The sequence below is a fragment of the Mustela putorius genome, unplaced genomic scaffold (genome assembly GCF_011764305.1).
Source record: "Mustela putorius furo isolate JIRA1106 unplaced genomic scaffold, ASM1176430v1.1 tig00003964_pilon_pilon_pilon, whole genome shotgun sequence".
Lineage (NCBI taxonomy): Eukaryota > Metazoa > Chordata > Mammalia > Carnivora > Mustelidae > Mustela > Mustela putorius.
Genome location: NW_025422108.1, coordinates 760,588 through 786,574, shown reverse-complemented (window position 1 = coordinate 786,574; position 25,987 = coordinate 760,588). Strand labels below are relative to the sequence as shown.

Genomic DNA, 25,987 nt, shown 5'->3' with positions numbered 1-25,987 from the left:
TTTTTATCGAATTCATTTGTTTTGCGTTGGTATTTTAGGGTGTGACCCCCTGTTGGTCTGTGAAAAATATAAAGGTTATACTTGGTTTCCTCCTGTGGAATTGCATCTATATACTAGATGCAGGGTCTGGAAATGGGTCCGAATGGAAATAAGAGGGGCATGTAAAATAGACATGAATTCAAACTACCCTGGTCTTTTCTATTCATTTACAACAGTATTTACCACAGATCTATGCCCTTGGGTTAGCAGACCACTGGGCCCACACACACTTCTGCTGGATTTACAGAACCGACATGCTTCCTCTCCTCTTTGCAACTTCACCACTATCATCCCTCTTGCTCATCACGTCTGTCTATGATCGTCATAATGGATGCCGCAGTTGGTAGACAGAGGACGCTTGTCAGATCCTACAGATCTCTACATGGGAAAAATCAGTAGAATAGAATAGAAAGGAAGACATCATAAATGTACTTCATTATGGCCTTGAGGCCTGCTTTTCCTTCAGGCCCAATTTTTATTTATGCTTAAGCCACGTTACAGATGGAAACTACCCCGCACCCCACTGACCTTTCTTTCATTTTGTCTTTTATCTGTGACTATCTGGATAAAGACTGTGCTTATGATCCCGCTGATCATCTTACTTACTATACGTGTTTGGTTTTCACTTATAAATGTCTGACTGAAATATAACAAAATATAAAGTGAATATACAGTGTGCTAGGCTAATGATAAGCCACTATTAGCTTTTACTGATTTTGTCTCTGAGACAAAAGTCCCTTGTCTGGGTGATACAGAACTAACAAAAGTGTGACTTGACTGGAACCCGAGTCTTTCCTGTGTTACTGTTGGCGGGGGGCCTGCATGAATGATACACAGCTCAGGTCAGTCCCTAATTAGGAGACTGCTTTCACAGTAGAAGGGTGTTGTGTCTCTAATTACACTGATATGTACCAGAGGCTTCACTTCAGAGAGGGTTTCATAAGGCTAGAACCTACTAACAGGCAGAATTAAAGACTTTTTTTTTTTTTTCATTCTGGCTTGTCTCCAAAGGCTGGATCATACTAATTAAAGTACAGAGGAGAGAACAACCCCAGACTTGAGAGCTTATTTTGCTGGTTTTCACTATCTTACTGACATGGAGATTGTAGGCTGTGTGTGTGTGTGTGTGTGTGTGGTAACTCTGGCAACACCCCCATTTTTGTTGGCTCTCCTGGCACTCTTACTGGATTATCTGCTTCATGCTGCCTCCGGATCTGCCTTTTCTATTACTTTGTCTCCAATAAAACATTCAGTTAATTCAAATGTGAATTCAAAACCAGTTATGTTGCCTTGTTTACTGCCCCCAAGCCAGCCATTCAGTAGCTTAATTTAGAGAGAGGTGATCAAGTAGGCAAATATACGACATGAGTGGGTGTCTTATTGTTTTATTGCATCTCTCAGAGCACGGGTACCTCCACAACAAAGCCTATCTGAGCAGGATTTATTTGATTGTAGGAGAAAAGAATGTTCTATCCTGAAAGTGATGGGGACTTCCGGAAGTAGTTGAATAACCTGAGAGAAACATTTACAGCAATGTGAAACCTGTCCTTACATTGCCTTCCTCATGTTAGTGAACTTGTTTTCTTAGAGGAGGACATGAAACACTGTTCTCATGTTCATGAAAACACACAACAGAAACCTGGATCTGCGTCCTGTGGTTTTTATATTATCAATGAGGTTTGGACCAGAAATGAACAGGAACAATTATCAAACAGAGTCTTGCCGACTCATTTACTGATAGACACTCAGGAATGAGAAGCAAATTACTTTTTTTTTTTTTTTAGATTTTTTTTATTTATTTATTTGACAGAGAGAAATCACAAGTAGATGGAGAGGCAGGCAGAGAGAGAGAGGGAAGCAGGCTCTCTGCTGAGCAGAGAGCCCGATGCGGAACTCGATCCCAAGACCCTGAGATCATGACCTGAGCCGAAGGCAGCGGCTTAACCCACTGAGCCACCCAGGTGCCCCTACTTTTTTTTTTTTTTCCTGTGAAGCGATAAGATCTCTAACTAAAACGTTCAGGAAAACACTCATTTAATTCTTTTGGGCAAGTAGTGTAAATCATTTGTTTCATTTGAGAGGCAGGATTGATTTAGCATGGACTTTGGAGCCCAATTCCCTGGCCCAAACCCCAGCTCTCACCCAGCTGGGTGACCTTGGATGAGATACTAAACCTCTCTGTGCCTCACTTTCCTCCTCAGTAATACGAAGATGAAAATGATAGGTCCTGCCTTAGGGTCTTCATGGGGACTAAGTGACTTAACTCAGGAAAAGATTTAGGAGCCCAGAATATGAAAAGCACTCTGTGTTAGGCATTATTATTTGTTTATAAATACTATTAAAATTATTTTTCTTCAAATAATGAGTATTATTCACTATGTATACACTCATGCTACTTATTTAAGGTGGTTTTTTTTTTAGAAAGTAAAAATTATCATTATTCGGTTTGAATAAACCCATTGTAAAGAACTTTGAGTTTTCATAATTATTATAGGGAAGACTTGAGAGCACTGGCCTAATCATTCAGTAGAACCCAAAGAGATATCAGAATTTCAATATTTATGGAGATTATAAAGACATTTAAGGTCCTCCAAATTTTCTGTTAATTGAAAGCTAGAGAAAGTGTACATTTTTTTTTTTAAGATTTTACCCATTTATTTGAGAAAGAGACAGAAAGGGAGAGAGCATGAGTTGAGGGGTGGTAGGGGCAAAGGGAGAGGGAGAACGAAACTCCTAGCCAAGTAGTGAAGCCCAATGTGGGACTTGATCCAAGGACCCTGGGATCATGACCTGAGCAGAAGGCAGAGGCTTAACTGGCTGAGCCACCCAAGTGTCCTAAGAAAATATCTATTTTAAAGCGGAGGACAGAAATTGTCAAGGTTTTTGTATGTGTAATGTTCTTTTAACATTGAAAAGCATAGATTTCTTACTACAGATATGTGCTTTCACCAGTATTAAACATGGGGAATTATTTCGGGGACAGTCTGTTTCTATTTCAGGGACAGTCTATCAGGGAGGCTTTTCCCCTTGCCCTTGTTAACATTAAGAGACCTCTCCATGGTATGCTATGTGAAATATTCAATATCCCCAACCAGATCATCTTTGATAGTGAGTACAGGCCACACATACTATCTGGGTATATATCTAGAGAGCACAGATGATAATACTTAGCATTTAAGTTTGAAAGTTCCTTTGCTTTTAATGTTGGCATGGCTTTATTTCCATGGGTCCATCTCATGTTTCTGACATTGATGACTGTCCCATTTCCCAACAGTTCTGGGGATAGTGGGAATATGTTTGCTACAGACCTACTTGCCCTAACTTTCTCCCCTTCTTGCTATTCCCCATTCTTACCTGCCTTCCCACAGTCCCCCAATTTTAAATGGAGACCTGGTAACTAGCCTAACAGAAGAGTCTGAAATGGACAGAAGAATTAATGCTTTTAGAGGGCACTAATACTGAACATGGATTCTGTTAAAGCAGAATTACTATTTTTAGGGAGCCCAACTAGAAGGTCAGTAAAAAAATCCTGCTTCCCAGAGATTTACTTTCGGTAATCTGTTTCTTAGAAGTACAATTTGTTTAGATTGGTAGAATCACTGACAATGATTCTCTGGCATCCATATTTGCTAATCATCAGAACACAGATGGATCTGCTGTGTGGCCAAGGCTGTGAACCATCGTTAAGACCAGTAATTCTCAATTTTTATGTACATCAGGATCACTCAGAAGACTTGTTAAAACACAGACTGGTGTGGGGCACTTAGGTGAGCATCCAACTCTTGATTTCAGCTCAGGTCATGATCTTGGGGTCATGAGATTGAGCCCCACCTCTGGCTCTGTGCTCAGAGCAGAGTCTGTTGGAGATGTTCTCCCTCTCCCTCTGTCCCTCCTTCCATGTGCTCTCGCTCAATTTAGGTTATACATGGATCCCTTGTCCTGGGAGAAGACATTTTACTCCCGAGATCTAGGTAACCTCTCCAAAGCTACCAAAATTCCATGCTCATGATTCTGACAAATCCTGGAGTGAGACTTACACTCTCAGGTCCCCTCCTGTCTTGTGCTTCTTGGGGTCCTGCTCCCTCTCACATGCACAATGGTGACTCAGCCTCTTCTTCTATCTCAGTTGTGAGTGAAATAAACCTCAGTAGAAATGTTTCAGGGAACCCAAAGAAAGGCCTAGATCACAAAAGAGAACACCTTCCCTCATCCTCAAGTGTCCCGTCAACTTCACCTTGCCAGCTCTGGCCTCGCCCCATTTTCTGCCTTCTGTCTCTCCCCACTCCACGGTCTTTACCCAGCTGTCAGGAGGAAGAAAAACCCATCCCTGTCCATGAAGAGTGGCAGAACTATCACATGTTGTTCTGCAGGCCCTTTCCTCCTACAAACGTCTAGCACAGTATTAGCCCAAACAAAGACAGGACCCTCCTGGGAGTAAGTCTGGTGCCAAATGTTAAGATAACGATCACTTTTACTTTATTATTACTAAATACCCATCAAAATGGCAACACTGTAATAACCCTCTGGATTTATCTACTATTACCCTTTCTCTAAGTATCTCCAAGTAGAATCTGAAATCTTTAGATCTTTGCCCATGTCTTCTTAACTATTTTTGTTTTTGTCTGGAAATTTTATTCGGTGTGTTCATTGCATGTGCTGCTGTTAGGGAACTATGTTTGCAGTCTCTGTCTGGATGGGAGGGCAGGACTGGTAGGGGAGGAGGGATAGTGTGGGGTTAGTGAACCCGCAAGGCCAAGGTAAATTTGGGGGCTGAGTTTTTGAAAACTTCGTTAAAAAGTACACTTTACTATCTATTCTCATAACTTTTTGTTCTCATTCTCCTTTCCAGAGTTTATTCATTGGCTAATTATTGTCACATTAGTTTGGAACATGTGAAACTCAGTCTCTCTAAGAATGTCACCCTGGATGTGGTTCAAAAACTGCGAAAACTGTAGATGGTAAGAGAATATTGATTTTGTCCACTTGTTTCTCTTTCAGTCCTAAATGTCATCACAAAATGAAAACTTGATATCAGCTATGCATTGGTTTATTAATGTTTATATTATTATTATTTATAAATTCTCAGTGTTGTTTCCATTTTATCAACACAGAGTTCTAGCCATCATTAAATATTTCCCAGAAAATAGCTTCTGGTAACTTCATTTAAGACCATACCAAGTTTTCATGACTTCTCATATAGCACAAAAATCATATTGGTTCCTTTGTACTTTGAAACTCATTGAGAGTTCAGGAAAAAATACTTGAGGCATATTAGATACTTTTCAGTTATGTTGGCCTCTGTCCTTGGGATACCCTTTACCTGAATGATAGACAAGCCAGGGAAAGAAAAACATTCGAGGAGTTTTTGGAGTTGAAACTACCATTTCAGATGTCCCATATTTCAAGAATTATTTGATTAACCCTAGTCTCCTCATGTGAAATCTGAACTTCTTGGAGGAAATCTGAGATTTTTGTAATGAGTTAATCTTCCAGGAAATAGAGGAATCCATAGAACAAATACTTCTGTATGGAACCCCAGAACTTTTTAGGTTTCAAAATGAACAAAATAATGGAACAGTTTGAGGAAATTCAGTTTGCTGATTGTCTATGTCTTATAAAAATTAACTAATAATTTGTTTACTACTAAAAAATATGAGAACTTAGAAGATATAATGGAATTTACATTATTTTCCAAAATCCTAAATATATGGCATTCCTCCACAAATGTTGAATAACCAGTGTTAGAACAACTAGAAAAACAGTAGAAATAGTGAAGTTAATTCTCTAACTCATAACTGACCCAAACCAAATTCCAGACAGAATAGAACTTGAAAAGTAAAACCATGGATAAAAAAAAAGGGGGGGGGGGGGGCTTTCCTGTGCCTTGTTTATTTGAGCTGACATAATTCATACTAAGTAATATCTTTGTGAACAGGTCATAATGAAATTGTGGAAACTTTGGTAGGAACAGAAGGATCCAACTCTTCCATGAAGGCTGGGAAATGGTATGGTTAGACAGAAGAGGGGAAAATTAAGTTTGATATTCACATTTTGTGATGATAATAAGGAGCTATTATGTTAATTACATAATCCAGATCTTTCCCTTGACAAATTGTGACAACCAATAATGTCTCCAAACATTGCCAGATGTCTCCCGGGAAACAAAATTATCATAGATTGAAAAAAAAGAAATATCAAAATGATCGAATTTTTAAGATCTACTACCCATTAAGCAAGCAGTCAGTATTAAAGAAACAATAGCACTGCTAAAGTAAGTGTTTAAAAACAAAGGGTAACATGCACTTGGACATAAGATTTCCCTAAGATTTATATAAAAAAATTTTTTTAAATCACCCTATTTTTTAACTGTCGCTGCCTGCCAAAGGATTTTGATTACTAATTCTTTCTCAGGTTGTGGAGACAAGGACGGAGAAAAATTATTCGGATGCAGGGATCTATGTGATTTCTGATGTGTATTAACCAGAAAATGGGGTGTTCTGGTAAATCTCGTAGATTAGTTTGCAAGAAAACTTGTATATGCAGACGTTTACCAAAGTTCTGCAATTACAAGAGACTGAAATACGCATAACGTTAACCAATTTGGGAGGCCTACCCCTATCCTCCTTTGCTCTTTTTGTCCACATAGCTTTGCACACTCCTGCTAGCTCTTTGCTTTACCTGAGCAACCAGTGTTTTACTCCAAAGAGCCTGGCAAACGCTACCGCTGAAGCCCCGGTTCTGGCCGGGTGTCCCAAGTCCAAGAGGCCCCAACCCCGGCTGGGCCGGCTGGAGCCTGGCACAGAAGGGACAGCGGGCTCCGGAGGCGTAGGAGTCCGAGCCACGCGCCCCTCCTACCTGGCTGGGCAGAGTCAGGCCTAACGGAAAGTGTGAGGGCCGCTCCCAGGGCGCTCAGTCTCCGGCGGCCGCTGCTGCGCTGTACTCGGAGTCGGGCTCCGAGGGCCGCGCGGGAGCAGAGTTGGAGCGCCCCGCCCCGCCCGGACATTCCTGCAAGCGGCCCAACCAGCTGGACCAGGTCGACTTCCCGGGGCTTCCGGCAGCAGCAGGTGGCCCCGGACTTCCCGCTGTCACCTCTGCCCTGGCGGACCGCGCGCCCCGTTGCCCCTGGAGCCCTTTGGGTTACCCTTACGGAGCGGGATGGAGGCGCACGGGGACGGGAGGAGCTGGCCCACCTGCGCTCGCTCTTCGCTGCCTGCCACGCGAACCGCTCGGGGCGCCTGGAGCGCGAGGAGTTCCGGGCGCTGTGCGCGGAGCTGCGTGTGCGGCCGGCCGACGCCGAGGCCGTGTTCCAGCGGCTAGACGCTGACCGCGACGGCGCCATCACCTTCCAGGAGTTCGCGCGCGGCTTCCGTGGGTCCTGCCGCGGGGGGCGGCACCGAGGCTGGGCTCCCTGGGAGCCCGCGTCTGCCTCAGCCCAGGTGGGACCCGACCCCGAGGACAGCCAAGAGGACGAGGGCGACAGGGACGCGCCGGCCAGGCTTGGCAGGACTTCCAGGCGCGACTTGGAGAGGAGGCCAAATTCATCCCCAGGTGCGTGTGTGGGTTGGCGGGCGGGAGGTGAGGACGGTGTTACCTGCACTCACAGGTGCGCTGGCGTCTCCCTCTTAACCCGCCCAGTGAGCAGACCTACCGGACCCAGCTCTTTCTGAGTTGCTTTTCTCTGTCCAGCTATTCCAAGGGGCGACCCACTAGAGCTGAAAAAAAAAAAAGAAATCACTTCTCATTTTATGAGAAGAACCTCATATTTTCCACTGAAGGAAAAGCCGATCTACATCTAAACTTTCAAAACTTACACTCAAGAGCAAGAAACATCTTCAGCCATAAATTAAAAGCTTGCTTTAAACTCTCATTTCTCAAGAGTCAGGGCTTCACAGCCCTCCATGCCCCAGAAGTTGGGCCCTGCCTGTCCGCCCGTCTAGTCAGAAAGCAAACAACACAGGCTATTTGTAATGACAGGCAAATACTAATGAATTTCGGAGCATGTCTGGTGCTTGCATTTATGGATCATAAAATCATCTGGCTCTTCTCCCCCCCCCCCCTGACATGCCAATGAGGCAACCCTGAGTATTTACAGGCAGGAAGGGGACTGCCAGGACCACTCTGTGAGAGGGAGGCTGGGAGTTGAGGGGGATGGCTGGTTAACCTTCCCATTCCATACAAACCCATTTTTATGCTCCTACAGTCACAGTCTAAACCTTGGCATGCAAAATCCCATTAAATGCTATTTATTTTTTTAAACATCTTGAGGTGGGAAAGAGAGTCAATCTAACTGTCTCAATTGCCTAAGGTATAAACCCAGTCAGACCTTACCAAAATGGCTTTTTAAATACCAGGTAGATATAAAGAAAGGATTTGAAATGCAGTTAGATTTTTCCAGTTAAACATATAATTTGTCTAATACACCCTACTAAATTCTAAGTGTCTAGAAAAAAGGTACTTCCATAAAACATAGGCTTTCAGTCTAGGAACACCACACACAGGCTCAGCCACCAGGGTAGAGCCCCTCATTGCCCAGCCAAGGCGGAGTCCCGTTCTGGCCACACTGCCATGACCACCTGGGAGGAAGGGACCGTGGTGCCTTGGGACTCTTTCCATTGACAGGAGGTCTGGGGGAGCCTCTACGGAACCCAGGTAGCCCAGACAGGCCACAGTTTATCTGGGGCCCTCCAGAGGCTGACGCTCATTTCTCGAGGAGGTGCACATCAGAGACCACAGGAGGAGTTCTAAAATGGAGAATGAGCCCCTGTATAAGGGGAATCTTTCTGGACTCCCAAGGGTTGTGTGAGTTCATTATAGATCCTGGATATCAACCTTTTGTCTGTACTGTCATTTGCAAATATTTTCTCCCATTCCGTGGGTTGCCTCTTTGTTTTTTTGACTGTTTCCTTTGCTGTGCAGAAGCTTTTGATTTTGATGAAGTCCTAAAAGTTTATTTTGCCTTTGGAGACATATCTTGAAAGAAGTTGCTGTGGCTGATATCAAAGAGATTACTGCCTATGTTCTCCTGTAGGATTCTGATGGATTCTTGTCTCACGTTGAGGTCTTTTATCCATTTTGAGTTTATCTTTGTGTACGGTGTAAGAGAATGGTCGAGTTTCATTCTTCTACATATAGCTGGCCAGTTTTCCCAGCACCATTTATTGAAGAGATTGTCTTTTTTCCACTATATATTTTTTCCTGTTTTGTCAAAGATTATTTGACCATTCTCTGCTCAGCAGGGAGCCTGCTTCCCCCTGACTCTCTGCCTACTTGCGATCTCTCTGTCAAATAAATAAATAAAACCTTAAAAAAATAAATAAATAAATAGGGACAGAAGATATGAATAGACATTTTTTTCAAGGAAGACATACAGGTGACCAACAGACACATGAAAGGATGCTCAGCATCACTCATCAGGAAAATGTGAATCAGAACTACAATTAGACATCACCGCATACGTGTCAGAATGACTAAAATTGACAACACAAGAAACAACAGGTGTTGGTGAGGATGCGGAGAAAGGGGAGCCCTCTTACACTGTTGGTGGGAATGCAAGCTGGTGCAGCCACTCTGGAAAACAGTACGGAGGTTCCTCAAAGAGTTAAAATAGAGCTACCCTATGACCCAGCAATTGCACTACTGGGTATTGACCCAAAGGATACAAAAATTCTGATTTAAAGGAGCACATGCACCCTAATGTTTACAGCAGCATTAACTACAATAGCCAAATTATGGAAACAGCCCAAGGGCCCACTTACTGATGAACGGATAAAGATGTGGTGTGTATGTATATATGGTGTGTATATATATATGTATGTATATACATACATGCATATGGACAGACATATGCAGTAGAATATAACTCAGGCATAAAAAAATGAAATCTTGCCGTTTGCAAGGACATAGATGGAGTTAGCATAATTCTAAGTGAAATAAGTCAGAGAAAGACAAATACTGTATGATTTCACCCATATGTAGAATCTAAGAAAAAAAAAACAAGCAAAGGGGAGAAAAAAATAGAAGGCAGCAAACCAAGAAACAGACTCTTAACTATAGAGAACAAAGTGATGGTTACCAAAGGGGAGGTGGGTGGGGGGCTGGAAATTAAGGTGTGTGCTTGCTGTGAGGAGCACTGGGTGTTGTATGGAAGTGTTGAATCACTATACTGTACACTTACTTGACACTGACACTACATGGTATGTTAACTGGGATTTAAATAAAAACATATATTAAGAAATACTGCATTTTTAATTAAAAAAAAACTTTAATGAGGATAGTGATGGTTTAGTGCTTTTATAATAATGACAAAAAGCCAGAGCACCAAAGTGGTCCCTAAAAGGCATAATGAAAGCATCTGGTATACCTGGAGAAGAAACCGTTGTAGTAGGATGATGAAGAGCTTGGGCTCTGAGACAGATGGCCTGGGCTCTAAGCCCAGCTTTGCTGTTCTAAGGTGTGACCTTGGGCAGGTGGTTTTGTCTTTCTGTCTTGATCTCCTCACCTTTAAAATGACATGATTTATAGCACTTCTCTCAGAGTTGTGAAGTTTAAGTGAGTTCTTATTTGTAAATCCTTTGGAAGAGAGCTGGAAGAGTAACTGCTTTAGAAGTGTTAGCAGGTGGGGCGTACAGTCCTGCACCCCCAGGGCATTGCAGACTCATGGTAACCTGGTCAGTTATCTAGAACCTTCTGTTCTACCAAAGCAACAGCATCTCTGAAACAAAAATAACAAAATTGGATCTGGAAGTTTCAGAAAAAGATATTAACCATAAAGAATCAGAATTTGCTTTTTAAAAACAAACATCTCTTTTTCTTCTTTTTTCTTCTTTTTCTTCTATCTCCACCTATAAACCAAACATTTTGTGATCTGTAAAGTCACACTGGATGCAGATGCATCCAAAAGAGTTTTAATTCTTCTCAAAGTTCAAGTGCTAAGAATGTGTCCATAGCCACATGGTCCAAAACCACGGTATACTTGCAATTTAGGTATGGAATATGTCAAGAATAAGAGAGACTCTTCCACATTATGGATTCCTGTGGAATTTTAAGGCACAAGATGGAGAAAATGTAATACATCAAAATTCCTTTCAGGAAGAAAAAAGAAAACTATATAAAGAAATGCTTGGACAAGTTGTTTTGGGGCAGGGAGTATATAAAAGGTCAAGTTACAAATGGAAGTATAAGTGGCCTCTTAAGGAAGAGGCTGTCCAGCTGCTAGAATTCTTGGTTTCTGTTTGCCCAAAGTTTGGGGTAGAAACTGGGTCAGATCTCAACTACCCTGCAGAGTAAAGCGGAAGGTGATAGAGTTAGAGGTGGGGGTAGAGAAACTCAGAGAGGGTAAAGAGAGAAGTCAGAGGGACTTGATGCAGAATCTCTATGAACCAGAAAGAAAAGTGAAAAATAAGAGAAAGCAAAAATACGCTTTTTGGTTTTGTTTTGTTCTGTTTTTATGAAAGATAAAAGACAAGACAGGAAGCAAAAGCTAAAATCTAAGTAACAGAATGGTCAAATGGAAAATTTTCAGAAATGAAACTGTAGAAATGTATACTTTTTCTCTGGGTCACATAAGCTCAGATCCTACTAGTCTGAACTACAGAATTTTTTTTTAAGATTTTGTTTTTAAAGATTTTATTTATTTTAGAGTGAGAGCACAAGCACGTGTGCGAGTGGGGGGAGGGGCAGGGGAAAGGGAAGGAGAGAGAATCTGGAGCAGGCTCCCTGCTGACCACAGAGCCCCGTCACATAAAGCAATTAAACTCCCGGTCCAATTATTCTAACACGAGTGTGTATCTTCGTCAGATTCTAATGCCTGCTTTAGGTTATACTTCAGGCTCCTCAGAGTATTATTTTTTTTATTGCATTTTTATCAGGCTTTAAATTTGTTTGTTTTTTCTTTTCAGCGTAACAGAATTTTTCTTTTTTTTTTTTGTACCACACCCAGTGCTCCATGCAATACGTACCCTCCTTAATACCCACCACTTGGCTCCCCCAATTTCCTGCCGCCCCCTTCAAAACGCCCAGATTGTTTTTCAGAGTCCATAGTCTCTCATGGTTCATCTCCCCCTACAATTTCCCTCAACTCCCTTCTCTTCTCCATTTCCCCATGTCCTCCATGTTATTTGTTATGCTCCAGAAATAAGTGAAACCATATGATAATTAAGTGATAACCATAGGACACTCTCTGCTTGAATTATTTCACTCAGCATAATCTCTTCCAGTCTCATCCATGTTGCTACAAAAGTTGGATATTCGTCCTTTCTGATGGAGGCATAATACTCCGTAGTGTATATGGGCCACATATCTTCCTTATCCATTCGTCCGTTGAAGGGCATCTTGGTTCTTTCCACAGTTTGGCGACCGTGGCCATCACTGCTATAAACATTGGGGTACAGATGAAAGTCAGATATGACATATCAGATAAATGCTGCTGGTGGATCTTTAGCATGAGTTTTTACGGTGATCTGCCTGACAGTTGGGCAGGGTTTGATGTTTGCTGTAGCTATAAGTGCCAGAAGATTCCACTTCCTCCAGGGTTCTTGTTTTCACCTGCCCGGTTTATAGCGGGTTGCCTTAAGTACCTCACTTCAAAGAGAGACCGTGTCTCTCTTGCTGCTGTAATTCACTATTATGATACTGGGGTCCTGTCTGTGTGGTGGTACGGTATAGTGGAGGAGCATTCCAATATTATGGTTAAATCTCAGGGGTTTTTTTGTCCCTGGGCTGTGACCTTCCTTAGCTCTTTTCTTCCTTACATGAGACAGGAAAGCTAGAGGGGGTGAAGTGGGAGGAATGCTTTTCACCACCTGGGAAAAGCTCTGATAAAGTCTTTCTTTCCCACCAGAGTAAGCCTTCACTATAAAGAATGCTTCAGATAGATTTCCCAGTGGTGACTCTTCCACTATCACTAGAGACCTTTCTAGGTTCATCATAAGGACCTGATGGCATTTCTGGAGGGAAAGCCCACAAAAACATGAGAACTACCTAGGCAAAACCTGGAGTTCTTCATACTCATTTTGTCCACACTGAGCATCTGGCAAGTTGTCAAAATAACCATTCCTATGGGTTTATGACTCTGGTCGCTTTTGTTCTAGGCACAACAGATTCTAGCTGTGACTCCAGATTCCTCTCTATCTCCATATTCCAGGTCCCAGGACCTCAGTTCCCTGATGGGTCCTCTTTTAAAAGTTCCATTTTTGGGTCTTATTTTAATCTTGTGCATGATACCTATTGTAAAATCCACACCATGCAAAATTGCTTGGACAGATGTGTATATACACTTCCTGATTATAATCAGAAGTGAAATAAACTCAGCCCATTAAAAAAAGGAAGGGGGGAGAGAGAGAGAGAGAGGAGGAGGAAGAGAAAAAGAAAGAAAGAGTAACCTGTAAAAAAGTTCCAATTTCTCAATATCCTAGACACCAGCTGGTATAGTCTGTCCTTCCAATTGTAGTCATTTTAATAGTGGGCAGTGGTATCTCACAGTGATGTCATTTTTCGTTTTCTTAAATAATTTTTTTGTTGTTTAGCGAGAAAGAGAGAGAGAGAGAACACATGCAAGTGGGGCCAGGAAGCAAAGGGAAAGAATTCCCAGCAGGCTCCATGCTCAGCAGGGACCCCAGCTCGGGGCTTGATCCCATGACTCTGAGATCATGACCCGAACCAAAAGTCAATAGTCGGACGTCCAACTAACTGAGCCACCTTCATTTTTCATTTTCCTTATGATTAACGATATTGAGGATATTTTTATGTGTTTGCTTGCCATTCATACATCTTTTCTGGTGAACTTTCAACTTTTTCATCCAATTTTTACTAGGTGTTTTTCTTACTATGGAATTTTGAGAGTTCTTCATATCATCCAGGTAGAATTACTTATCATATACACGTTGCAAATATTTTCTCCCAGTCTGTGGCTTATCTTTTTGCTCTCTTAACAGTACCTTTTGAAAAGTCTAAGTTTTTAATTTTAGTGAAGCACATTCTATTGATTTTTTTTTTTTTTTATGCCTCACACTTTTAGCGTTATAGCAAAGAGGTCTTCACCTAACTGAAGGGCAGAAAGATCTGCTCCTATGTTTCCATTTAGATATTTTATAGTTTTGGGTTTTATATCTACCTCTGAGGTCCACTTTTCCTATTGTCTTTCCTCTTGTTGAGGACTTCAGTTGCAAGTATAGTAGGATGCTTATGCTCTTTTCATTTATTTAAGTTCTTTTTTTCTCTTTGGGTTTCCTTTGGGAGAGTTTCTATTGTTTGGTCTTCAAATTCACTAATTTGTGTTCTATAACATGATGGCTATTAGTCTTACCAAGAGTATATCGATTTTTATCTTATACAATGTAATTTTCATCTCTAGAAATTTTATTATTTTAAAGATATACTTATTATATAGAGAGAATGAGCATGCGAGCAGGAAGGAGGAGCAGAGAGAGAGGGAGAGAGAGTATCAAGCAGACTCCCTGCGGAGTGCGGAGCCTGATGCAGGGCTCAATCTCATGACCCTTAGATCATGACCTGAGTGAAAAAATTAGAGTCAGATCCTTAACTGACTGAGCCACTCAGAACCCCTAGAAATTTTTAAAAATTTATCTTTCATATCTCTACTTAATCTTTGAACATATTAAAACACATTTAATGTTCTTAGCTTTTTTTTTAAGACTTTATTTGACAGCCAGAGAGAGCACAAGCAGGGGAGTAGCATGCAGAGGGAGAGGGAGAAGATATAGGGCTCCATCCCAGGACCCCGGGATCATGAACTGAGCTGAAGGCAGACACTTAACTGACTGAGCCACCTAGGCACCCCACGTTCCTAGCTTTTAATTACAACACCTTTGCCACTTCTGGGTTTTATTTTTCTTCATGTAGGCAAGAAGTGATAGGGCTATTTGGAGCCAGATTACCCTTAGTACCTTATGTGTCATATTTTCTTGTTTCTTTATATGCATGGTAACTTTTTATATGGTAATCTTTAATTGGATAACACTATGAATTTTACTTTCTTGGGTGCTAGATACATTTGTATTCGTATAAATTTTCTTTTGCTTGTTCTGAGGTACAATTAGTTTTCTTAGAAATAGTTTGAGTCTTTGGGGCTTGCTTTTAAGATTTGTTAGGAAAGAGGGGAGAAGAATTTATTGTTGGGCTAATAATTGTCCACATCTGAAGCAAGAATCTTCTGTGTATTCTAGTGAAAGCTCGCCAAATTATGAGCTTTTCATCACTGATGATGGGAACATGCAGTATTCCCTACTCTATGTGAGTGCCAGACACTATTTCTTCTAGTTATTTTGGGCAATTCTTCTTGGTTATTAAGTAGCTTCCTCACGTAATGTGTTGATCATTACTCTGCTGCATACTAGAGCAGAGATCTAGAGATCTACTGGATTTCTATTTCTGTGCAACACTATCCTATCTGGTATTTTGTTCTGTGTTATAAACAAAAACCAATACATATGAATTACACAAATATCACATCCAAGCTCATGTAGGCAGGAAGTGATAGGGCTATTTGGAGCCAGATTACCCTTAGTACCTGTAAGACCCAGACCCAGCACCAGGGAAGCCAGCAAGAGGGTGGGGAGAATAAGAGGTTTTATTTTTTATGGTCACTTGAGTAATGGTGAAAAGTGGGAGTAGAGAGCAGTCAGCCCTTGAATAGCAGAAGAAAGTGTGAAGTGTCAGCTTCTGATAGACAGGAGGTAATCCTTCTTCAAAAGTCATATGGCCAGGAAAAACTGGGAAATTAATTTGCTAGAAGCTGAATTGCAAATAAAGGGAAACCTTCATCAAACAAAGAGGCAGAGATCAAAGGAAGCCCCGTCCTGTATATATGGAAGGGAACGTCTGAGAAGAGTATAGAATGCCTGCCTTCCTCTGATCTTTGGAGCAGATGATGGTACTATTTACAGAATTCTCCCCTGGAAGAACACACACTCTTTCCTTTGAGCTAGAATTAGCCTGTCTGTGAAATATTTAACCACGATTAGAGATCTACTTTTGGGGAGGAGCCGGGGCAGCCCATGAGGGCTCCAGCAAAAGGAGCAGTTTGCACCCAATTTAAATTTGATCTGGATATTAGGGGCCAAACTTCTGGAAACTTAATCCTCTGGCAGGACTTGTGGGCTGGAGCCCAGAGATCTCCTAGCCATGCTGTTTAGAGAAGCCAAAAATGAATGTGGTTGAAAAGATGACGGACATTTAATGTTGTTGGGCCAAAGCAAAGCACTATGCCAAAGGGCCTCTGGGATGGCCAGCAGCTGGCCAGGGGCAGGACTACGTGCAAAGCTGTGTATCAGAAGAACTAGATTCTTGGAGCCAACTAGGTGGTATTCAAGAATAGAAGGGAGAGAAGTCATGCAGGCAGGGAAAAGATACCCAAGATGAAAGACTAGTGCTGCTGTGGGGAAGGGTAGGATTGGACAGATGGAAGAGGTCAAAAGCCTAGAATAAAGGCAGTTGGGGGGGTGCCTGGGTGGCTCAGTGAGTTGGGGCCTCTGCCTTTGGCTCAGATCATGATCTTGGGGTCCTGGGATGGAGCCCTGCATCGAGCTCTCTGCTCAGTGGGGAGTTTGCTTCCCCCTCTCTCTCTGCCTACTTGTGATCTCTCTGTCAAATAAATAAATAAAATCTTTAAAAAAAGCTTTATTTAAAAAAAAGGCAGATGGGTAGATTTTTATTGTTAGAAAACCATGAAGTCGGAAACTCTGAAAGACCCTCTGCTCAGTCCGTTTGCTCCAATTGAAGGATTTAGCATTCCTCCAACTCTGAAAAAATAAAAAAAAATAAAGTTAATATTGTATATTCCCATGTAGCAGGGTTATTTTTGAGTAATAATATGGGTATTTCGGGAAGATATAGCAGAGCTCAAAGAAATTGCCCCAAGGAAAGAGAAAGGAAGTTTGGGGGCCAGCTGGACCCTCCTCCCTAGAGGGAGAAGTACTTAGAGGCGGCAACAGCTACAGATTCTAGGATTTTCTAGGTAACTTCTCCAACTTATGGGAACCAACTCACACACCCAACGTACAGAAGCTAAAATTTGACTATGTAGTTTTTAATCCCCCTAAATTCCCTCCTTCTCTATAGTCCCTTATATCCAAGGCTGCTTCCTCTTCTTCTTCTTTTTTTTAAAGATTTCATTTATTTATTTTACAGACAGGGATCACAAGTAGGCAGAGAGGCAGGCAGAGAGAGAGGAAGAGAAGCAGGCTCCCTGCTGAGCAGAGAGCCCGATGTGGGGCTCGAACCCAGGACCCTGGGACCATGACCTAAGCCGAAGGCAGAGACTTTAACCCACTGAGCCACCCAGGCACCCCCTGCTTCCTCTTAAGAATATCTTTTACCAGGCTCCTCGTTGGAAGCAGAGAGACCTATACACAATGTCTCTCCTGATCCAATTATGGATTGAAGCTCTGGGACCAGCATTAACCTTCTAGGAACAATCCTGGCCCCCCTCTCAGCAGTGTGGTGTAATGGAATAGGGGCCGTTGGGAGTGTTCTTGCTGGATGTGGTTGCCCTAGCTTAGCCTTTCCTCCCCTGCCTTCAGATGGCTCTGCTACCCTTATTCTACCTGTTCTCTGATCCTCAGTTCTGGGGCCAGAAGCAAGCTAAGGTCTACAGCTGTGACTCAGGTCATGGATCTAAAAACTGGATGGCCCAAGACTGCTCTGTATCTCCCCCTACACACACACTCCGCCTGTCCCTCAGTCTGTAACTGGAGGTCCTACCTAGCTACTGTAGCTTCCCACATACCACACAACCCCTCCTGTCACTGCCCTGGTTCTATCCTGCTCTTCATTCCATGTTTCTCTCCAAGACCCAACCCACAAGATTCTGACTCTCCATTTTTTTCTCAGAAAGTTGAGGTATTTCCCCCCCTTCATACGTACAAAGATGTTTCATTATTATCTATGACCTAAATAGAACCCAGGCAGAAAAAAGAAGGAAAGGGAAAGGGGGAAAAACAACAACAACAACAACAACAAAACTATTTGTTGGTTATCAAAAGTAGCACTTTGAGAAAATCCCAAATTTGGTGTCTTCTTTGGAAGCTGTTAGGAAGAGCAAAACTATGAAGCTCTGGTTGTTCTAACTTCTTGTAATGTACTCAAGGAAGAGACCTCAGCACCCGACCTTCTGAACCCTCACCCAGACCCTCAGATTTCTGCCTGTTTTGCCTATTCTCCTTAGCCTCTGTTCCACAAAACAGGATAGCCACCATTCAATTAATTGCCAAATATATATTAGTCCTACTATGTTCTAGGCATTCTACCAGGCACTGGGGATGGAGAGAAGACTACTGCACAGTGTCTCCCTTCAAAAGCCCACTGTCTGGTTAAAAACATATATAAGGAAAGTAGTAAGGACACTTTCCTGTGTTAAGTGTTATGGAAGAAAAAGGCATCAAGTAGCTTGTACTTTTTCTGACCCTGTACCACTGGGGCAACATGTCTACATCCCACATATCTGGGGTAAAATAATGAAAGAAGCAATCATCAAGAAACTATATCCTGTTTCTCACTCACAATATGGCTCCATCCCTCTTCCTTCTGTGGGTGTCTCTAAGTTGGTTGGTTTGGGCTCCTGATCCACCATCAAGGGCTACAGCCCTGGCTCTACCTTTGTTCTAAAGAGCTCCTTTGGATGACTCCCCTGAGCAGCTACTTGAGAATCCATCCATTATTTTCCATCCACAAGTCCACATCCCATATGAGTTGTCCATCACCCCAGAAAGGCAGATTTGGACCGACTGGAGCTCAAGGAGACCTTGGTTCTCTTTCCCCCAAGACAGGTGAGCTCCTTGCCTTCAAAGTGGCAACTCAAAATATTTCCTAAAAGTGCAGTGTTGGACCCATTTGTCAAGTTTTCTAATTAACAATATATACCAACAACTTAGGTAAAATACTGTTATTCTCAAGTCTTCTCTTTTGGGCAGTCTATCCTTCCAGTTGTTCAAATGCTGCTCAGAGACTTTCACGTGCCATATCCAATTCATCAGCAAAACCAGGTACCTTCAAATATGTTTAGAGTCTGGGGCGCCTGGGTGGCTCAGTGGGTTAAAGCCTCTGCCTTCAGCTCAGGTCATGATCCCAGGGTCATGGGATCGAGCCCCGCATCGGGCTCTCTGCTCAGCGGGTAGCCTGCTTCCTCCTCTCTCTCTGCCTGCTTCTCTGCCTACTTGTGATCTCTGTCTCTCAAATAAATAAATAAAATCTTTAAAAAAAAATATGTTTAGAGTCTAATCATTACTAACCATCTGCACTGCTACCACACTAACCCAAACCATCACATAATCTGAATTACTGCAATAACCTAATTGGTCTCCCTGCTTCCACTCTGGCCCATTTGCTGTCCATTCTTCAAAGAAAAGCTAAAAAGAAACTTCTAAATGATCAGGTAACATTGGTGGAATAATGACCTCTTAAAATTCTCTCCTCCATAAAAACCAACAAAAAAAAAAAAAATCAGCAAAAATGTTAGTTAGAATTGACTCTTCCAGAACTCTGGAAAGTGATCAAAGATTTGCAGCAATTTGGGGAGCATTTATTTAACAAAAACAACAGTATTTAGGTGAGAATAAAAAGTTTTTTGTGGCATTTTAACTCCCACTACTCCCATCTTTCTTTTTCCAGTTCCATGATGGTCTTAAAAAAGCTTTAAATTATGATGAAAACCAGCAGTCTGGAAGCCATAGGAGGGCAGAACATGGGTAGACCTTCTTCCAAGCCTTAGTCTCAAAGAATTGTCATTATGTGACCTATCTAGTGGTTCTCTGGAAGACTCCACTTGAAATGCTGTTTTGATTTGCCCTCACTCAGAGTTTTCCCTGAGTAAGAAAAATCTCTTTTCCAGAACACTTGTCTAACACAATTAAACTCAATTGTTCTTGCCACTGTGGCAAGAACTAGGCTTATCAAAAAGCTTTTAAGCTTTTAAGGAAACATAACTCACCTACCCAATACGTAGAAAGAGGGACTTGTAAAAAATGTGGAAATATGTTCCAAACTAAAGAATAAGACAAACCTCAGGGAAAAAAATGAAATGAAATAGAGCTAAGCAGCCCACCAATAATGAGTTCAAAGTAATGGTCATTAAAATGCTCATCAAACTTAGAAGAAGAATGGGTGAACACAGAACATCAACAAAGAGATAGAAAATTATAATAGAGAATCTTTAAAGCTGAAAAATATGATAATAGATGAAAGATACACTAGAGGGAATGAATAGCAGATTAGATGATGCAGAGAACAAATCAGCAATCTGGAAGACAGGGTAGTAGAAATTAGAAATTAGAAGACAGGGTAGTAGGAATTAGCCAATCAGAACAGCAAAAAGAAGAATGAACAAATGAGGATAAATTTAAAGGCCTCTGGGACAGTATCAACTTAACATTCATATTTTAGGGGCCTCAGAAAGAAAAAAAAAGATAAAGGAAGAGAAAACCTATTTGAAGAAATAATATTGAAGGAATAATAATCTCCCCTAACCTGGTAAAGGAAACAGACATCCAAGTCCAGGAATCACACTAGGGAGTCTCCAAGAAGATAAACCAGGAGTCCCATACCAAGACACATTATGAACAAAGTGTCAGCAGTTAGAGAAAAAGCAGCAAGAGAAAAATAACTAGTTTCATAAAAGGAAACACCCATAAGATTATCAACTGATTTTTCAGCAGAATCTTCACAGGCCAAAAGGGAGTGGCAAAATATATTCAAAGTGATAAAAGGAAAGAACTTACAACCAAACATGCTCTACTAGGAAGTTTTCTGGATATGCAAAAGCTTAAAAAGTTCATCAACACCAAATAAGCCTTACAAGAAATGTTAAAGGAACTTCTTTAAATTGGAAAAAAAAAAGGCCATATTAGAAACAAGAAAATTTTAAAACCTGGAAAATGTAAACATATAGTAAAGGTAGTAGATAAACCACCTGTATAGGTAATATAAAGGCTAAAAGACAAAAGTAGTAAAAAATCTTCTAAACCTAAAATAATTTGTAAAGGAATACACAAAACAAGTTGTAAAATAGGATGTCAAGAAATAGGACATCAAAAACTTAAAAAGAAGTGGCAGGGAATAAGAATGTTGTGCTTTTAGAACACACTTGAACTTAAGTAACCATCAACAATAAAATAGACAGCTACCCATATATATACTCATTGGATATTATATGTGATCATCATGATATCACAGAACAAATTTGTATAATAGATACACAAAAAAACCAAAGGGATGCAAACATAGCCCTAAAGAGAGTCACCAAATTACAGGGGCAATTAGTACAGATCAACAATTACTTTAAATATAAATGGACTAAATGCTCCAATCAAAAAATAAGGTACTGAATGGATTAAAAAAACAAGACTCATATAGGCTACCTACTAGAGACTCATTTCAGATCTAAAGACATACACACTAAAAGCAAAGGGATGGAAAAGATATTCCATGGAAATTAAAAGAAAGCTGAAGTAGCAATACTTATATATCAGACAAAATAGACATCAAAACAAAGACTGTACTGCCAGAATGTGTGCCCCTAGAACACCCTGGACTGCACCTGCCTTTACTCCAGCCATCCCCCATGAGGATCACCCTGTGTATAACACCCTAAACCATTGCATTGGGCTCTACCTCGGCTCTAGCTGCCCTACAAAAGCATCCCCCGAGCAAACTGCTCCAGAGCCACAGGGTCCATGCAAACCTCTCCTCCAGCTGACCTGACAGCCTGCCCATCTGGGGAGCTCCCTGGGACACTCCAGTTTCCACCCACTTCAGGTTCAATCATCCTGCCAGCATGCCCCTTGCACAGAGATCCTTTGGGCTGCCCAAGCTGCACACAAAAAAAGCTTAGTTTTATCCTGCCAGAGTATGCTTAGAATGGAGAATGACAGCACAGTGGGCTGTGCTCACTGTTGCTTCATCTGTCTTCTTAAGGCACCCTCTGCACAGCAAGGCCTGAGATTGCCCCAGTTTATGCTTATTTCAGCTCTAACCATCCACCAGGATGGCTCCAGCATGGAGTGCCAAGGAAAAACCAGCACACAACAGCCATAACTCCAGCTAGCCCTCTAAAGTCACCAGGCACACAGAGTTTACAGAGAGGATGCCCATCCACAGGAACATTCCCTCAAGTTTAGGATAATTAGTTGTTCTGCCTAATACATAGAAACAAACACAGAAAGTCATGCAAAATGAGGAGACAGAATACATTCCAAACAAAGAATGAGACAAAAACACAAAAAGAACTAAATAAAACAGAGATAAACAATCTGCCTGATAAAGAGCTCAAAGTAATGGGCAGAGAGATGCTCACTGGGATAGAGGGAGCTGTGTATCAACTCAGTGAGAACTTAAACATAAGGAGAAAATAGAAAAAAAAAGAACCCAAGTTGAAGAATAACTGAAATGAAAACTACATCAGAGGAAATCAACAGATTAGAGGATGCAGAAGAACAGATCAGTAACCTGAAAGACAAGGTAATGGAAAGCACTAACTCTGAACAGCAAAAAGGAAAAAAAGAATTTAAAAAAAGGAGTATAGGTTTAAGTGACTTCTTAGACAACATTAAATGAACAAACTACCACAGTTCAAGGTCCCAGAAGGAGAAGAGAGAAATGGGCAGAAAACGTATGTGAAGAAAAAATAGCTGAAAACTTCCCAGGAAACAAACATCAAAATTCAGAAAGCACATAGTGTTCCAAACAAGATCAACCCAAGGAGGTGCACACTCTGACACATAAAAATTAAAATGTCGGGTGCCTGGGTGGCTCAGTGGGTTAAGCCGTTGCCTTCGGCTCAGGTCATGATCTCAGGGTCCTGGGATCGAGTCCCGCATCGGGCTCTCTGCTCAGCGGGGAGCCTGCTTCCTCCTCTCTCTCTCTCTGCCTGCCTCTCTGTCTACTGTGATCTCTCTCTGTCAAATAAATAAATAAAATCTAAAAAAAAATTAAAATGTCGAAGATGAAAGATGAAGACAGAACTTTAGAAGGCAACAAGAGAAGTGTCTAGTTATAAACAAGGGAAACCCCATAATGTTATAAGCTGATTTTTTTTTTTCTGGCAGAAACCTGGAAGGCCACGAGGAAATGGTATGATATACTCCAAATGCTGAAAGGAAAAAAAAAATCTACAACTAAGAATACTCTATCCAACAAGTTTATTATTCAGAATTGAAGGAGAGATATACAATTCTCCAAACAAACATTAATGGAGTTCATCACCACTAAATTGGGTTTAAAAGAATATGAAAGGGACTTCTTTAAGTGGAAAATAAATGGTTATAATTAGGACAAAACTATGAAAGAAAAATTTCATGAGTAAAAGCAAACATACAATAGAGTTGATCAACACTTTAAAGTTAATATGAAAGTTAGAAGTTAAAAGTAGTAAAATAGATCTAAAAAATTAGTTCAGGAGACTCACAAATGAAAAGATGCAAAATATGACAACATATACACAAAATGTGTGGGGGTACCAGGGAAGTGAAAATAAATATTTTTAGACTATTTTTAAGTTCAAACTTAATATACATGAATATATATATATACACACACACACACTACGATATATTTAGGATGCTGTCTATTAACCCCATATAAACTAAAAATTTGTAATAGACACAGGATAAAGGAAAAGGTAAGCTGAACACTAAAGAAAAATCATAATTCACAAGGAAAAGAACAAAAGAAAAAAAGAAAAGAATGATGAAAAACCAAGAAATAATAAATAAAATTGCATGGAGCACTGGGTGTGGTGCAAAAACAATGAATACTGTTACACTGAAAAGAAATAAAAAAAATTGGCATTATTTTCTCTTTAACAGTTGATGGAAATACCCTGAAAAGCTGTATGTGCCATTTTGGTTGGAGGGGCTCTTTAATTTCTTTGTTCCACTTTAATTTGTTTGTTTAGACTCTCTCTCCCTACTGAGGTGAATTTGGGGAGGTTGTGTTTTTTTAAAAAATAATGATCAGTTTCAGGGTTCCTGGATGACTCAGTTGTTAAGCATCTGCCTTTGGCTCACGTCATGATCCCAGAGTCCTGGAATGTTGCCCCACCTCTGGCTCGTTGTTCAATGGGGGGCCTGTTTCTCCCTCTCCCACTTCCCCTGCTTATGTTCCCTCTCTTCCTGTCTCTCTGTCAAGTAAATAAAATATTTTAAAAAAAATTTTTAAATAAACAAAATTAAAAAATAAATAAAATGGCAATAAGTACATACCTATCAATACTTACATTAAATGTAAATAGTGTAAATGCTCTAATCAGAAGACATATGGTGATAAAATGAATAAAAAATAAAACAAGACCCATCTGTATGCTGCCTATAAGAGACTCAATTCAGACCAAAAGATACATACATACAGCCTGAAAGTGAAAAGATATTCCATGTTAATAGACGTGTGGGGGTGGGGGTGCTGAGGTAATGGTACTTATATCAGACAAGGGACTTTATTATAAACACAAGACAAAGAAGGGATTACATAATGGTAAAACAGATCAATCAAACAAAAAGATAAACAAGTGTAAATATTGATTCATGCAACATTGGAGCACTTAAACACATAAAATAAGTATGAACAAGCACAAAGATGAAATTGACAGTAATAAAATAGGAAATTTAATAACCTATATATATCAAAGGATAGATCCATTCAGAAAATCAAAAGGAAACGGTGTATTTTAACAACATGTTAGACAATATTTGACCACAATAAGATGAAAACTCACTTATAAGGGAAAAAAAGCACAAACATTTGGAGGCTAATCAACATTCTACTAAACCATCAATGAGTCAATGATGAAAACAAAGGAAATTTAAAAAAAATATCTTGAGACAAAGTTAAGGGAAAACAAAGAGTCCAAAATGTAATGGATGAAGCAAAAGCAGTTTTAAGAAGTTTTTGGTGATATGGGTCCACCTGAAGAAACAAACAGAAAAAATACATAAAAAAAAAAATCTAAATATACACCTAAAGGACCTAGAGAAAAAGACCAAATCAAGCCCAACATTGGTCGAAGGAAGAAAATCATAAACACGAGAGTAGAAATAAATGAAATAAAGTCTAAGTAACAATGAAAAAAAAAATCAATGAAACTAATAGCTGGTACTTGGATAAGATACAATAATAAACCTTTATCTAGGCTCATTCTAAAAACATAAAATCAGAAATGAAAGAGGAGAAGTTACAACTGACAATCCAGAAATACAAAAGATCATGAGACTACTAGGAAACAGATATATGCCAACAAATAGGACCACTTAAAGGAATTAGACAAATTACTGGAAACGTACAATCTTCCAGGAGTGAGTCAAAAAGAAATAGAAAATTGAAAAAAATACCAATCATGAAATTGAGACAGTAATAAAAAAATTCCCAACAAATAAGAGCCTAGAAGCAGATAGCTTCACAGATAAATTCTACCAAACATTTAAAGATGAATTAGTAACTATACTTCTGAAACTGTTCCAGAAATTGAAGAGCCCAGAATGCTTCCAATTTCATTCTTCGAGGCATTACCCTGATGCCAAAAATATACACAGACACTACAACAAAATAATATTATAGAAAAATAGCCCTAATGAACACTTACACAAAATTTCAACAAAATATTAGCAAACCGGATTCAACAATACATTAAAAGGATCATCTATTATGACCAAGTGGGATTTATTCCAGGGATGCAAGGAGAGTTCAATATCCATGAATCAATCAAAATGATCTACCACACTAAAAAATAAATAAATAAATAAATAAAAGTAATATAATCATCTCAATAGATGCAGAAAAAGCATATAATTTGATATCCATTTATGATAAAAACTTTCAACATGGCATAGAGAGGGAACATACCTAAACATAATAAAAGCCATAAAGACAAACCCACAGCTAACATCATACTCAATGGTAGGAATATGATGTTAAAAAAAACCAAACTCAAAGTTTTTCTAATATCAGG

The 25,987-nt window shown here is 40.4% G+C and overlaps 1 protein-coding gene across 1 annotated transcript in view; it reads left to right on the top strand.

The window, feature by feature from the left end:
- Positions 1-293: 293 nt before the first annotated feature.
- Positions 294-25,987, top strand: part of LOC123389272 — a 163,350-nt gene continuing 137,656 nt past the window's right edge. The window contains exons 1-2 of the mRNA XM_045070402.1: positions 294-382; positions 6,770-7,587. Of these exons, the coding sequence (XP_044926337.1) occupies positions 294-382; positions 6,770-7,587 (907 nt within the window). The remainder of the gene's footprint in view (positions 383-6,769; positions 7,588-25,987) is intronic.